Source organism: Ovis canadensis, chromosome 5, assembly GCF_042477335.2.
Source record: "Ovis canadensis isolate MfBH-ARS-UI-01 breed Bighorn chromosome 5, ARS-UI_OviCan_v2, whole genome shotgun sequence".
NCBI classification, from domain to species: domain Eukaryota; kingdom Metazoa; phylum Chordata; class Mammalia; order Artiodactyla; family Bovidae; genus Ovis; species Ovis canadensis.
In genome coordinates this window covers 119,988,026-120,002,450 of record NC_091249.1, presented here as the reverse complement: position 1 = coordinate 120,002,450, position 14,425 = coordinate 119,988,026, and the positions used below count along the sequence as shown (strand labels likewise).

The 14,425-nt window shown below is 40.0% G+C and overlaps 1 protein-coding gene across 5 annotated transcripts in view; it reads left to right on the top strand.

The window, feature by feature from the left end:
- The window catches only part of FBXL17 (F-box and leucine rich repeat protein 17), a 511,156-nt gene that overhangs the window by 3,610 nt on the left and 493,121 nt on the right, over nt 1–14,425 (top strand). For all 5 annotated transcript variants that reach the window (XR_011257397.1, XR_011257398.1, XM_069592650.1 and 2 more), the window contains exon 2: nt 13,466–13,588. Coding sequence is in view for 3 of the 5 variants with exons in the window: in XM_069592650.1 (XP_069448751.1) it covers nt 13,466–13,588 (123 nt within the window). In the remaining 2 variants the exon portion in view is untranslated. The remainder of the gene's footprint in view (nt 1–13,465; nt 13,589–14,425) is intronic.

Genomic DNA, 14,425 nt, shown 5'->3' with positions numbered 1-14,425 from the left:
TTACAGAGAATGGGAAGGTGAAGGGGAGAGATTTTGGGAGAAAGATGTGACGAGATATGATTTAAAGATGTTTTTAGGGAAGTTGACTCAAACTATCATACTTGTTCACTTTTTCCCAGGTATGGTAAAAGCAAAAGAGAAAAAACTCAATACTTTCTACTCTGCTTCAGTCAAATTTTTGACTCAATATCAATAGGTCTTTTTCAGTTTTGTTTTTATGTAAGTGGTGAGTATTACCTGCTTTAAGTTCGCATAATGCAGGGAAAGCAAAAGTTTGCCTTGGTTCACCGCTACCCTCCATCTAGTTTTTTCTCCAGAGGTCACTAACTACCACTACCAGTTTAGATTTTTTTTTTCCTAGACCTGTATTGTGGGGTACAGTAGTTTCTAGTCACATATTACTATTTATATGAGAGTCCCTTGGACAGCAAGGAGATCCAGCCATCCATTCTAAAGGAAATCAGTCCTGAATATTTATTGGAAGGACTGATGCTGAAGCTGAAACTCCCATACTTTGGCCACCTGATGTGAAGAACTGACTCATTGGAAAAGACCCTGATTCTGGGAAAGATTGAAGGTGGAAGGAGAAGGGGATGACAGAGGATGAGATGGTTGGATGGTGGCATTGACTCAATGGACACTGGGTTTGAGTAAACTCTTGGTGGTGGTGATGGACAGGGAGGCCTAGCGTGCTGCAGTCCTTGGGGTCCCAAAGAGTTGGACGTGACTGAGCGGCTGAACTGAGTGAACTGATTACTACTTAAATTTACAGCAGTTAAAATTAAGTAACATTCAAAATTGAGCTGCTCAGTCACAGTAACTGTATCTCAGAGATCAGTAGTCATGTGTGGCTGGCAGCTACTGTATTGGACTATGCATATCCAGAATATTTTCTTCATTGTAGAAAGCCCTATGTAAAACTTCATAGCCTTTTCCACAAATGGCATAAAACTGTACATGTTCAATTTTTTCCATTAACCGTATGAATTGGAGGTTTTTTGTTGTTAGTATATGGTTTCCTTCATTCTTTTTAGTTGTGTCGTATCCCATACTATTATGCCAGACTGTATTTATTTCAATATAGTGTGACATTCAGTTCAGTCGCTCAGTCGTGTCCAACTCTCTGTGACCCCATGGACTGCAGCATGCCAGGCCTCCCTGTCCATCACCACCTCCTGGAGTTTACTCAAACTCATGTCCATGGAATCGGTGATGCCATCCAACCATCTCATCCTCTGTCTCCCCCTTCTCCTGGGAGCTGTGAAAAAATGAATTCTTTCTTGAAATGGTGAGCTTCACTGGGAATTGTAATTATGTAACTTCAGGAAGAGACCTTTGAGGTCATTTGATCACTCCCTACTCCTTATGCATGAAAAAAAGCAGGCCTGGAGAAGTGAAATGGCTTACCCCAGGGCATTTTAGATAGTGAATGGCAGACCCTGGGCTAGAACTCAGTTCAGTGTTTCCAGGTCATGAGGTCTTTTCAACATATGGTGTGAAAGGGCTTGATTAACCTTCTCTCAGAGATTTTATGAAAGAAATTCCTTAATTGGAGGATAGGTGGAAACTTAACACCAGTCAACTTCTAACCATTATGAGTCAGAGGCTAATTTTATAATTGGGTCTTTGGGGTTGAATTGTTTTTAAATACAAGAACTTTGAGAAGCAGGGAATGGCCCTTCAAAGTTCAACTATGGGGATATAATTTTCTTAGGTATTGAACACTTAATTAAGCCCATTATGTTTGATCTTGAACTGGTAATGCATTTTTTTAGATCAGATAAGGTAGCCTCAGTCTTTGGTACCTGTTGCCTTTAAAACTTTAAGCGATCTTGCCTACTGATATCACAGTTAAGTTTAGGTTTTTATATAGTAGAATCACTATAACAGTTTTATCAAATGACAGCAGTGGAACATTTTTAAGTAGTTGCTATTTGAGTAACTGGGTATTTTGAATCTATATTTAAATTTCAGAGGCTTTGTGTGCTATATATTTAGATACCTTGGTCTCTGTCAGCGGACTGTTTCTTTTCCAAGCCAACCGGGTAAGAGATCCAAAATCCATCACCACCATTAGAAAACCACTTTACCATGAATGCATCTCTGATAGTGTGTCAGTAGTTAATTAAATCTGTATTTTTATAGCTTTATTACCAACAGCTTGCTTTAGTGATCAAGGAAGAGTTTTACAAGAGAAATGTGTTCTGGAGGAAAGCTTATGTATCCAATCTGTTTTTTTCAGATATTAAAAAAGCAATGAAAATGGAAGTCAAAGAAAATGAGTAAATACAACTTTTTAAAGCTTTGAATGTAGATTAGTAGTGGGTAAGAGGAACTAAGTTAGTGTAGCTTTTTGTGAATGCTTTGACCTAAGGTTCCGGTACCACATAAATTCTAGAAGGTATGTCTCTAGAGTTCCAGGGATGATCTTAGCCAGTGCTGAAATGAAGTGTCCTTAGGAAGTCAGGTTCAAGATATCTTTTGGCTGGAGAATGCCTGGAAATCTTGGATAACTTAATTAAATCAGGCTACCAAAAGGTGGGACTTGTTTTCTTCTCATTTTGGGAAGCCTGTAAATTTTTGTGCCTTGTAATGAGTAGCTGTTCAAAGGAGTTAAACTTGAGCTGTTCTTTATCAGCTTAAGATGTCAGGTTCTATAAATGATAGGGAATGTGAGGGAAGATATGTGAAGGCAAATATGGAAGCATTTACTATTAAAATAATACTTTCTTAAAAAGTTATTTTCCTTTGGTTAAATATCCTGTTTTATGCTTATCAAGAGTCTTGAAGCAATAAGCACATAGTGTCCAGCACAGGGAAATACAGCCATTATTTTGTATGGCTTCAAATGGAGTATAATCTGTAAAAACATTGAATCACTATGTTGTACCTGAAACTAACATAATATTGTGAATCAACCATACTTCAATTAGAAATAGCGAATCCTGCGCAACTGTTGGCCAGTTTGGAGCCCCGGTGGCGTGGTAAGGACACCCGTGTGGTGGGAGAAGCTAGGAGCAGTGTTGGGAGATGGGCTCATGTGTGCGTTCATGGATGCGGTGCCTTCCTCTGCCCTGAGAGAATCTGAGCAGCAGTGCCCAAAACAGTGAGCATGCTTAGTGTCCGTATCTTAGCTTCTAAATACCATTCTTTGCGAAAAGGAATCAGTGTTCTTGGAGAAGTGACTGATTCCAGAGTTGGGACAAGGAAGACACGATGAGCTTAGACTGTTTTGTGCCGGAACACAAGGAAGTGCTCAGAGTCCTGGAGATGTGTCAGAGGGCACATCGTTTCATAGAGTCTCCTCCCGAATACTTAAGGAGTCATGTTTTATTGAATTTGGTGACTTGCTTTAGAATAAAACTTATTCTTCTGTGAATACTTGACTATAGACTGACACTCTGTGTAGTCATAGATGGGGTTTTATTGGCTTGCTGTGCTTTAAATTTTAAAGGTTAAACTATGAGAAATTATTTTGATTATAGATGAGGAAATAGTTTTAGAATCTATGACTTCCCTTTGGCTGTATGGTTAGAAAAATACCAGAAAGGGAATTCCCTGGAGGTCAGTGGTTAGGACTCCATGCTTTCACTGCTGGGGCTCGGGTTCACTCCCTGGTCGGGGAACTCAGATCCCTGCAAGCTGCACAGTGCAGGTTAAAAAAAAAGGAAAAATATAAGAAATATATTTTGTGTCTCTGTTTTTCTAAGTGGTGCTTTATTCAACAGACTAGTTAGTAAATGTTTCTTTCAAGCTTTCGGCAAGTTGTTGTAAGTAGACTATTTAAGAAAGAGACAATATATGATGTTCATAGGAAAAAAATGGAAAAGACCAGAAAAGTTGAACTGACACAGAGGAGATAGTCAATCTGAAATTGCTACACACATTTACTTCTTTTCTTTCTATAACTTGCATGCAACCTGCTTGCTTATAAACCTTATCTCCATCTTGTAGTAATGTCTGATAGCAGGTAAGATCTCTTCATTAAGAAAAGAAATGGCCAAATATAGGTGTCACATGGTTAATTTTTAAAGGTCTGTGGGATATGTATGCCCAAATGTTAAGCAACAGTACGTTCTCTGGAAGTTTCTTTAGTCTGAAGTATCTTTTGATGACTTATAGTGATGCCTTAGTCAAAAGTAGAATCTTCAAGGCTTGACAGTACTTGGGTATTGGCTTGGTAGTGGTTAGTTCAGATTGTATCAGTAATATGACTTGCACATTTTCTGGTAATTAATACTTTAGTTGCATTGTCCAGATCTGCCCCTAAAGATCTAGGAATACTTAGCGTGTTTTCAACCCAGGTCTTGACTAGAAGTCATCGCTGTTTCCCGATATCGTTTCCTTTATATTGCTGTTGTAACAGAACCTACCGTGTTCTAGCTAGGCACATGGGCTCTAACCAGAGACTGTTTCTTAACCTCTCATGGATAGGGGTGGCTGTGAAATATTAGGCAATAGAGTGGGAGCAGAAGCAACGTCTACATCTTCCAAGTCATCCTGTGAAAGTCAGCCGCTTGCCCTCTGCTTCCTCTTCTGTTTTCCAGGGCTGCTTGCTGTTCAGTCACTCAGTCATGTCGGACTCTTTGGGACCCCACGGACTGCAGCACACCAGGCTTCCCTGTCCTCCACTATCTCCCGGAGCACGCTCAGACTCCTGTCCGTCGAGTCAGTGATGCCATCCAGCCATCTCATCCTCTGTCATCCCCTTCTCCTGCCCTCAGTCTTTCCCAGCAGTAGGGTCTTTTCTAATGAGTCAGCTCTTCGCCTTAGGTGGCCAGAGTCCGGGAACTTAAGCTTCAGTCTTTCCAATGAACACCCAGGACTGATCTCCTTTGGGATGGACTGGTTGGATCTCCTTGCAGTCCAACGGACTCTCAAGAGTCTTCTCCAACATCACAGTTCAAAAGCATCAATTCTTCAGTGCTCAGCTTTGTCTATAGTCCAACTCTCACATCCATACATGACCACTGGAAAAACCATATCTTTGACTAGATGGACTTTTGTCAGCAAAGTAATGTCTCTGCTTTTTAATGTGCTGTCAAGGTTTGTCATATCTTTTCCAAGGAACAAGCATCTTTTAATTTCATGGCTGCAGTCACCATCTGCAGTGATTTTGGAACCCCCCAAAATAAAGTCTCACTATTTCTGCTGTATCCCCATCTATTTGCCATGAAGTCATGGGACTGGATGCTATGATCTTGGTTTTTTGAACGTTGAGTTTTAAACCAGCCTTTTTACTCTCCTCTTTCACTTTCATCAAGAGGCTCTTTAGTTCCTCTTCGCTTTCTGCCATAAGGATGGTGTCATCTGCATATCTGAGGTTGTTATTTCTCCCGGCAATCTTGGTTCCAGCTTGTGCTTCATCCAGTCGGCATTTCTCATGATGTACTCTGCATAGAAGTTACATAAGCAGGGTGACAGTATACAGCCTTGACATACACCTTTCCCTATTTGGAACCAGTTCATTGTTCCATGTCCAGTTCTAACTGTTCTTCTTGATCTGCATACAGGTTTTTCAGGAGGCAGGGCTAGATGACCTGGATTAAAAGAGTAACTCATTTTCCCCTGTATATTAGGACAGTGAGCAGCAAATACAAGATGACCCATGCCTCTGTCTTTTGCAGCCTTAGAATGCCTTCTTGGTGTGGACTTCTGCCATGCTCAGGCTGTTCTTAACAAGACTGTGTTAACGTAAGCAACTTCCTGGCTTGATCCAAGTGCCATTTCAGTTTTTCCGATGTCATTTTTTCCTCTTTCTTATTTAACAGAAATGTTGGTCCAGGTCAGTCCTTTATGTTCTTTTTTTCAAAGCACCCTTTGAAATGCTCTTTCTCTTCAATCTCAGCTTATCCAAAGATAATTCAGACATGTCTTTGAATATATAATTTTGAGGTCAGTGAACAAACCTCATACCTTAGTGTCTCCCATAGAAGCCCAGGTACATGTGCACACATGCTTGTTAAATGAATTAAGAGAAACACCATGGGGCAGAGTCGTTATTTTCTGAGAAGTTAGGGTATGGGCGAGATAGCATTTTAATGGCTGTTAAGAAAAGCCAGTATATTAAAACATATGTTAGTTAATTATTCCTGTTTAACAAGTTTGGCAGTTTAAGACCACAAACGTTTATTATTTCATGTTTTCTGTGGGAATCTTTTTATAGCTTTGCTGGGTCCCTCTGATCCAAGGTCTCTCATGAAGCTATGATCAAGATGTCGCTGGGGCTGCTCGGCTGGGGCGTGAGAGTTTTCACCCTGGCTTACTCGCGTGGTTGTTGGCAGGCCTCAGGTCTTGCTTGGCTGTTGGACAGATGTTGCAGTTCCTTGCCATGCCATTTGAGACTTCTCCGAAGGGCTAATCACATGCAGCAGCAGAGTCAAGAACACCCAAAATAAGAAGCCACAGTTTTCTTAACCCAATCTCTTCTGCCGTACTCTTCATTAAAAGTGAGCCAACAAACCCTGCTTATACTCATGAGGAAAGACTTACACACGTGTAACTACCAGGAGGTGGGGTCATTGAGGGCCATTTTATAGGTTACCTACAACAAACCATATGCAGAGATCTGTTAAATATGCACTGGTGTTTCAGCTTCAATTATGCCTTTTTTTTTTTAATCCGTCTTTGCTGGTACAGGTGTTATCTTCCCTTCACTCACTCATTGAATTTCCTTTCACCTGAGTAAAATCTACCTAGATTTAGTCAATTATCTGTTGTGACAATCATCTTACTTTTACAAAAGAACAAATTAAGGTCCAAAGAAGGTGCTATCCAAAGTCACACATATTTTAAATAAGGTGTTTCTTGGTTCCAGAATATGCCAGACATATTCTGTTTGCTAAGGGACAAGTTAGCCCTTTAAAATCATGTAGTCCTTTAACCTTCAACAAATGATCTAGTTTCTCTAAATTTTTATTTTCTTGTCTGTGAAATGTGGAGAACAAGAATAAAAAAACCTACCAGAGAGGAACTTCTAACTTTGGCTGTATAAAAAGTTTGGTGAATCCTCTCTGCAAACAGTATATGTATATATATACACACACACATATGTCATGTATGTATATACCCACATATCAATACCCATATACACATGTATGTAAATAACTGGGCGAAATTGCCCTAAACTATTAGGGCTTTGGGAATTGACCAAAGGCAGACAAAAAATTGATCTGTATTTATTCTTAGGAAAACTACTAGAGCTTCAGGTAAGAATAGTGGAAGCCTATACCACTCTTGAATTGAGACCCCTAACAGCAATAGTCAATCCTAAAGGAAATGAGTCCTGAATATTCACTGGAGGGACTGATGCTGAGGCCCCAGCTCCAATACTTTGGCCACCTGATGCGAAGAACTGACTCATTGGAAAAGACCCTGATGCTGGGAAAGATTGAAGGCGGGAGGAGAAGGGGACGACAGAGGATGAGATGGTTGGATGGCATCACTGACTCAATACACGTGAATTAGAGTAAACCCCAGGAGATAGTGAAGGACAGGGAAGCCTGGTGTGCTGCAATCCATTGGGCCACAAAGACTTAGTGGCTGAATAGCAACAACTAGCTGTTTTGGTGTCTTAAGAGGGTAACTCAGTTCGGTTCAGTTGCTCAGTCATATCTGACTCTTTGCGACCCCATGAATCGCAGCATACCAGGCCTCCCTGTCCATCACCAACTCTCGGAGTTCACTCAAACTCATGTCCATCAAGTTGGTGATGCCATCACCGACTCAGTTAGGGGCAATGAATAACAACCTGTATCTGTCAGCTAAACGTGATGAACTTTGTAGGAAGAAAATGGTTAAAACCCACATATTTTCAAGTTTCATGTTGTGGTGCCAGTTCGGATGAGGTGGGGATCAGCTAGGAATTTAACCAGCGGATCTTGGAAATGAGAGACCCATAAAGGGATAATAAGCTCTTCATGTATTCTTGGTTTACTCAAACTACGCACATGTCCTGGGGAGACTTGAGAGTATCTAGCAGAAAGCAAGGGCCAAAGCAACCTTGAGAATGACTGAAGGGCAGCCTCGAGGTATTTGAGCATTTTTTTTTTTTTGCCCAAATTTAGACACAGGGAAGCTACGCTAAAGAAATATGAATAAGAATTAAAAGTTGAGCAGAGACATGCAAACAAACATTCAAACTTCAGATCCTACCATTTAACGCCAGGGAGATTAAAGTTGAGACAGATTTCAGAGAAGTAAATCAAATTCCAGAGTTGCTACAGTATGTTACCTAAAATGTCTGGTTTTGAATGAAAAATTATGAGACATGTAAAGAGACAGAGAAAAAGTGACCTATACTGAGAGGAAACAAAACAGTTAATAGAAATTGAGTGAGCACAGATATTAGACTTAGGAGATAAAAACTTCAAACTATAATAAACATGTTAAAGATTGGAAGGAAACATTATTCAAATTATAAGAGAATATAACATTGACCCGAAGAATGGAAAGTTTCAATATAAAGACACGGAAACTGTAAAAAAGCATTTTCTGATGCTATTAAAAATAGAAGTGCTTTCCTTTCTTACAGTTGTATTTATTTATTTGTGATTGTGTAGGCTGTCTCTAGTTGCAGTGAGTGGAGGCTTCTCTTGCAGAGCACAGGCTCTAGATTGAGTGTTGAGTAGCTGTGGCGCACAGGCTTAGTTGCTTTTCAGTATGTGGAATCCTTCTGGATCAGGCTTCAAACTCATGTCTCCTGCATTGGAATGTGGATTTTTATCCACTGCACCACCAGGGAAGTCCCTCCTTATTTTATTTCTGAATTGTTCATTGATACTGTATACAAATATTTGCTTCTTAGCTCTAAATTTTTTTGTGTATAATTTTTCTATATAAGATCATGATAATTGTAACTGTGCAGTTCAGTTCAGTTGCTCAGTCGTGTCTGACTCTTTGTAACCCCATGAATCACAGCACGTCAGGCCTCCCTGTCTATCACCAACTCCCGGAGTTCACTCAGACTCACGTCCATCGAGTCCGTGATGCCATCCAGCCATCTCACCCTCTGTCATCCCCTTCTCTTCCTGCCCCCAATCCCTCCCAGCATCAGAGTCTTTTCCAGTGAGTCAACTCTTCACATGAGGTGGCCAAAGTACTGGAGTTTCAGCTTTAGCATCATTCCTTCCAAAGAACACCCAGGGCTGATCTCCTTCAGAATGGACTGGTTGGATCTCCTTGCAGTCCAAGGGACTCTCAAGAGTCTTCTCCAACACCACAGTTCAAAAGCATCAATTCTTCGGCACTCAGCTTTCTTCACAGTCCAACTCTGACATCCATACATGACCAAAGGAAAAACCATAGCCTTGACTAGATGGACCTTAGTTGGCAAAGTAATGTCTCTGCTTTTGAATATGCTATCTAGGTTGGTCATAACTTTTGTTCCAAGGAGTAAGTGTCTTTTAATTTCATGGCTGCAGTCACCATCTGCAGTGATTTTGGAGCCCCCAAAAATAAAGTCTGACACTGTTTTCACTGTTTCCCCATCTATTTTCCATGAAGTGATGGGACCAGATGCTATGATCTTCGTTTTCTGAATGTTGAGCTTTAAGCCAACTTTTTCACTCTCCTCTTTCACTTTCATCAAGAGGCTTTTTAGCTCCTCTTCACTTCCTGCCATAAGGGTAGTGTCATCTGCATATCTGAGATTATTGATATTTCTCCCAGCAATCTTGATTCCAGCTTGTGTTTCTTCCAGTCCAGCGTTTCTCATGATGTACTCTGCATAGAAGTTAAATAAGCAGGGTGACAATATACAGCCTTGATGCACTCCTTTTCCTATTTGGAACCAGTCTGTTGTTCCATGTCCAGTTCTAACTGTTGCTTCCTGACCTGCATACAGATTTCTCAAGAGGCAGGTCAGGTGGTCTGGTATTCCCATCTCTCTCAGAATTTTCCATAGTTTATTGTGATCCACACAGTCAAAGGCTTTGGCATAGTCAATAAAGCAGAAATAGATGTTTTTCTGGAACTCTCATGCTTTTTGCATGATCCAGCAGATGTTGGCAATTTGATCTCTGGTTCCTCTGCCTTTTCTAAAACCAGCTTGAACATCAGGAAGTTCACGGTTCACATATTGTTGAAGCCTGGCTTGGAGAATTTTGAGCATTACTTTACTAGCGTGTGAGGTGAGTTCAGTTGTCCTGTAGTTTGAGCATTCTTTGGCATTGCCTTTCTTTGGAATTGGAATGAAAACTGACCTTTTCCAGTCCCAGGGCCACTGCTGAGTTTTCCAAATTGGCTGGCATATTGAGTGCAGCACTTTCACAGCATCATCTTTCAGGATTTGAAATAGATCCACTGGAATTCCATCACTTCCACTAGCTTTGTTCGTAGTGATGCTTTCTAAGGCCTACTTAACTTCACATTCCAAGATGTCTGTCTCTAGATGAGTGATCACACCATCATGATTATCTGGGTCGTGAAGATCTTTTTTGTATAGTTCTTCTGTGTATTCTTGCCACCTCTTCCTAATATCTTCTGCTTCTGTTAGGTCCATACCATTTCTGTTCTTTATCGAGCCCATCTTTGCATGAAATGTTGCCTTGGTATCTCTAATTTTCTTGAAGAGATCTCTAGTCTTTCCCATTCTGTTGTTTTCCTCTATTTCTTTGCATTGACCACTGAGGAAGGCTTTCTTTTCTCTTCTTGCTATTCTTTGGAACTCTACATTCAGATGCTTATATCTTTCCTTTTCTCCTTTGCTTTTCACTTCTCTTCTTTTCACAGCTATTTGTAAGGCCTCCTCAGACAGCCATTTTGCTTTTTTGCGTTTCTTTTCCATGGCGATGGTCTTGATCCCTGTCTGCTGTAGAATGTCATGAACTTCATTCCATAGTTCATCAGGCACTCTATCTATCAGATCTAGACCCTTAAATCTATTTCTCACTTCCACTGTATAAGCATAAGGGATTTGATTTACGTCATACTTGAATGGTCTAGTGGTTTTCCCTACTTTCTTCAATTTGAGTCTGAATTTGGCAATAAGGAGTTCATGATCTGAGCCACAGTCAGCTCCTGGCCTTGTTTTTGCTGACTGTGTAGAGCTTCTCCATCTTTGGCTGCAAAGAATATAATCAGTCTGATTTCAGTGTTGACCATCTGGTGATGTCCATGTGTAGAGTCTTCTCTTGTGTTGTTGGAAGAGGGTGTTTGCTATGACCAGCGCATTTTCTTGGCAAAACTCTATTAGTCTTTGCCCTGCTTCATTCCGCATTCCAAGGCCAAATTTGCCTGTTACTCCAGGTGTTCCTTGACTTCCTACTTTTGCATTCCAGTCCCCTATAATGAAAAGGACATCTTTTTTGGGTGTTATTTCTACAAGGTCTTATAGGTCTTCATAGAACCGTTCAACTTCAGCTTCTACAGTGTTACTGGTTGGGGCATAGACTTGGATTACCGTGATATTGAATGGTTTGCCTTGGAAACGAACAGAGATCATTCTGTCGCTTTTGAGATTGCATCCAAGTACTGCATTTCGGACTCTTTTGTTGACCATGATGACTACTCCATTTCTTCTGAGGGATTCGTGCCCACAGTAGAAGATATAATGGTCCTCTATGTTAAATTCACCCATTCCAGTCCATTTTAGTTTGCTGATTCCTAGAATGTTGACGTTCACTCTTGCCATCTCTTGTTTGACCACTTCCGATTTGCCTTGATTTATGGACCTGACATTCCAGGTTCGTATGCAATACTGCTCTTTACAGCATCGGACTTTGCTTCTATCACCAGTCACATCCACAGCTGGGTGTTGTTTTTGCTTTGGCTCCATCCCTTCATTCTTTCTGGAGTTATTTCTCCACTGATCTCCAGTAGCATATTGGGCACCTACTGACCTGGGGAGGTCCTCATTCAGTATCTTATCATTTTGCCTTTTCATACTGTTCATGGGGTTCTCAAGGCAAGAATACTGAAGTGTCTTGCCATTCCCTTCTCCAGTGGACCACACTCTGTCAGACCTCTCCACCATGACCCTAATCCGAATGCCCTTTAATTCTTTTCCTAATGTAATTGCCCAGGCCAGAATCTCTAGTACAGTGTTGAGTAGAAGTGGAAACAGCAGAAATCTTTGTCTTGTTCCTCATCTCAGGGGAAAGTATTCAGTCTTTCACTATTAAGTATAATAATAATCGCAGGATTTTTACACATGCCGTCTATCACATTAAGGAAATTCCCTTCATTCCTAGTTTCCTGAGTATTTTTGCCAAGAAAGGGTATTGCATTTTGTCAAATGCTTTTTCTACATTAATTGAAATGATTGAGTTTTTAAACCTTTATTTTATTAATGTGGTGTCTTAAATGGATTCATTTTTGCCTGTTGAACCATTTTTGTATTCTTGGGATAAGTACCACTTGACTGTGGTATATGATCCTTCTAATACACTGCTTGACTGACTTTGGTGATATGGTTGACTCTTGACCAGCGTGGATTTGAACTATGCAGGTCTTACACGCAGGTTTCTTTTCGACAGTAAGCACTGTGATAGTATGTGGTCCTTGGCTGGTTCAATCTATGGGTGGTGAATTGCACATAGGGAGGGCCGAGTATGAAGTTACACTTGGATTTCAACTGCATGAAGGGTCAGCATCCCAATCCCTACGCTGTCCAAGGGCCAAGTAGGCTTTTTAAGGATTTTCTGCATTTAAATTGGTAGGAGACATTGGTGTATAGTTTTCTTGTGATGTCTTTGACTTTAGTGTCAGAGTAATGCTAACCTCATAGAATTAGCAAGAGTTCCCTTAAACTTCAGTTTTGGGAGTCATCTAGGAAGGATTTCTGTTTGTTCTTTAAATGTATCACTGTTAGGGCCGTCTCGTCCTTGGCCGTTCTTCGTTGGAAGTTTTTGATTACTGACTCAACATTTTCTCTTATTATAGGTCTACTGAAATTTTCTATTTCTTCTTGAATCAGTTTTTTGTAGTTTGTATATATCTAGAAGTTTGTTTCATTTAGATTATCTAATTTGTTGGCATACAATTGTTGATAATACTCCCCTATAATCCTTTCTTTTTCTGTAAGGTTGGTAATAATATCTCTTTGTATTCATGGTTTTAGTAGACTGAGTGTCCTTTTTTCCTTTCTCGGCTGTGACCTTAGCTACTGCATGTCACGCTTCCTCTTTAGGACAGTCCGTAATAGTGACTCTTTCAGTAATGGGCACTTGTACTAGAATGGTTTTCTGCTTTAAAAAGGTAACTTTTCATGGCTGGAGGATGGCTGCCCCCTCACCCACATTTTTGTGGGGTCACACAGCACACATTTGTGGGGAACCTGGTGCTCAGCCATTTACAGACAGTGTGCTCGGGGTTTCTTATGTAGTGGAGCAGCTCCCTTGCTGTGATCAGTCCTTGATACGAGGGATACACTTTTTAAAAAAGATTAATGTTTTCTAACTGGTAAAAACTTTTATTGCCTTTAAAATGTTTAACACATATAATGTGGTTCCTTTTTTATTCACAGATATTTTCCAATTTATCTCTGGATGAACGTTGCCTTTCTGCATCATTGGTTTGCAAGTACTGGCGTGACCTTTGCTTAGATTTCCAGTTTTGGAAGCAGCTGGATCTTAGTAGTCGTCAGCAGGTATGGATTCTGATACTAGAAAAACACTCAATTTGACCTACTCAAAAAATATCTTTTTTCTTCTTAGAAATCACTTCTTTCACACTGTAGTTTTTCAGAATAGTTCAAATGACTAAAATCTGTAATTCTGTGCTTTAATAATTTATTTTTTTTTCAAATTCAAGTTGAAGCTAGGTTTCTGTGATAGATATATCTTTTAGTTTGGATTGGCAATTTGGGGTTGCTTCTGAATCCTTTTTGTTGTGGTCCTCTTTGTTTCCCCCACCATATTATTATTTTTTTCTACTACATTTGAAAAGTTACTAAACTTCTCATTTTTTGGAGAGAGAATTAATAGACAGCGATGGCAAACACCTAAATAGTACTGCTGACTTGCCATGTATGTACTGTTCTGTGAGTTTTATGTATATTCATTTGATACACAACCTTACTATCACTATCCCTATTAATATAATAATTATTATACTTTTGATAATAGTATTCCTATAATGTTATTTTGTGTGAAGAAATGGAAGCAAAATGCAATAAGATGACTTACTTTGTTTTAATTTTCACTTTGATGAGTTTTCCAATCCTCCCCTTTGCCCAGCTGCCCATTATGTTTATATGGCGGTGTCATTTAAGAAAGAAAGTACTTTATATTGCCTTATTACAGACAGTTGGTTGGGCTTGTTAAATTCTTCCTTGGTTGTCAGTACTTGAAAATATGATTTTATTGGAGTACTACACCTGCTGGAAACCATCCATGATCTTGTTAGTAGGGATGCACTGGTGAATGTTTTAACAGCTGGCTTCCAAAAACAAATGAACAAAGAAAAAGCCCCGATTTGTTACATT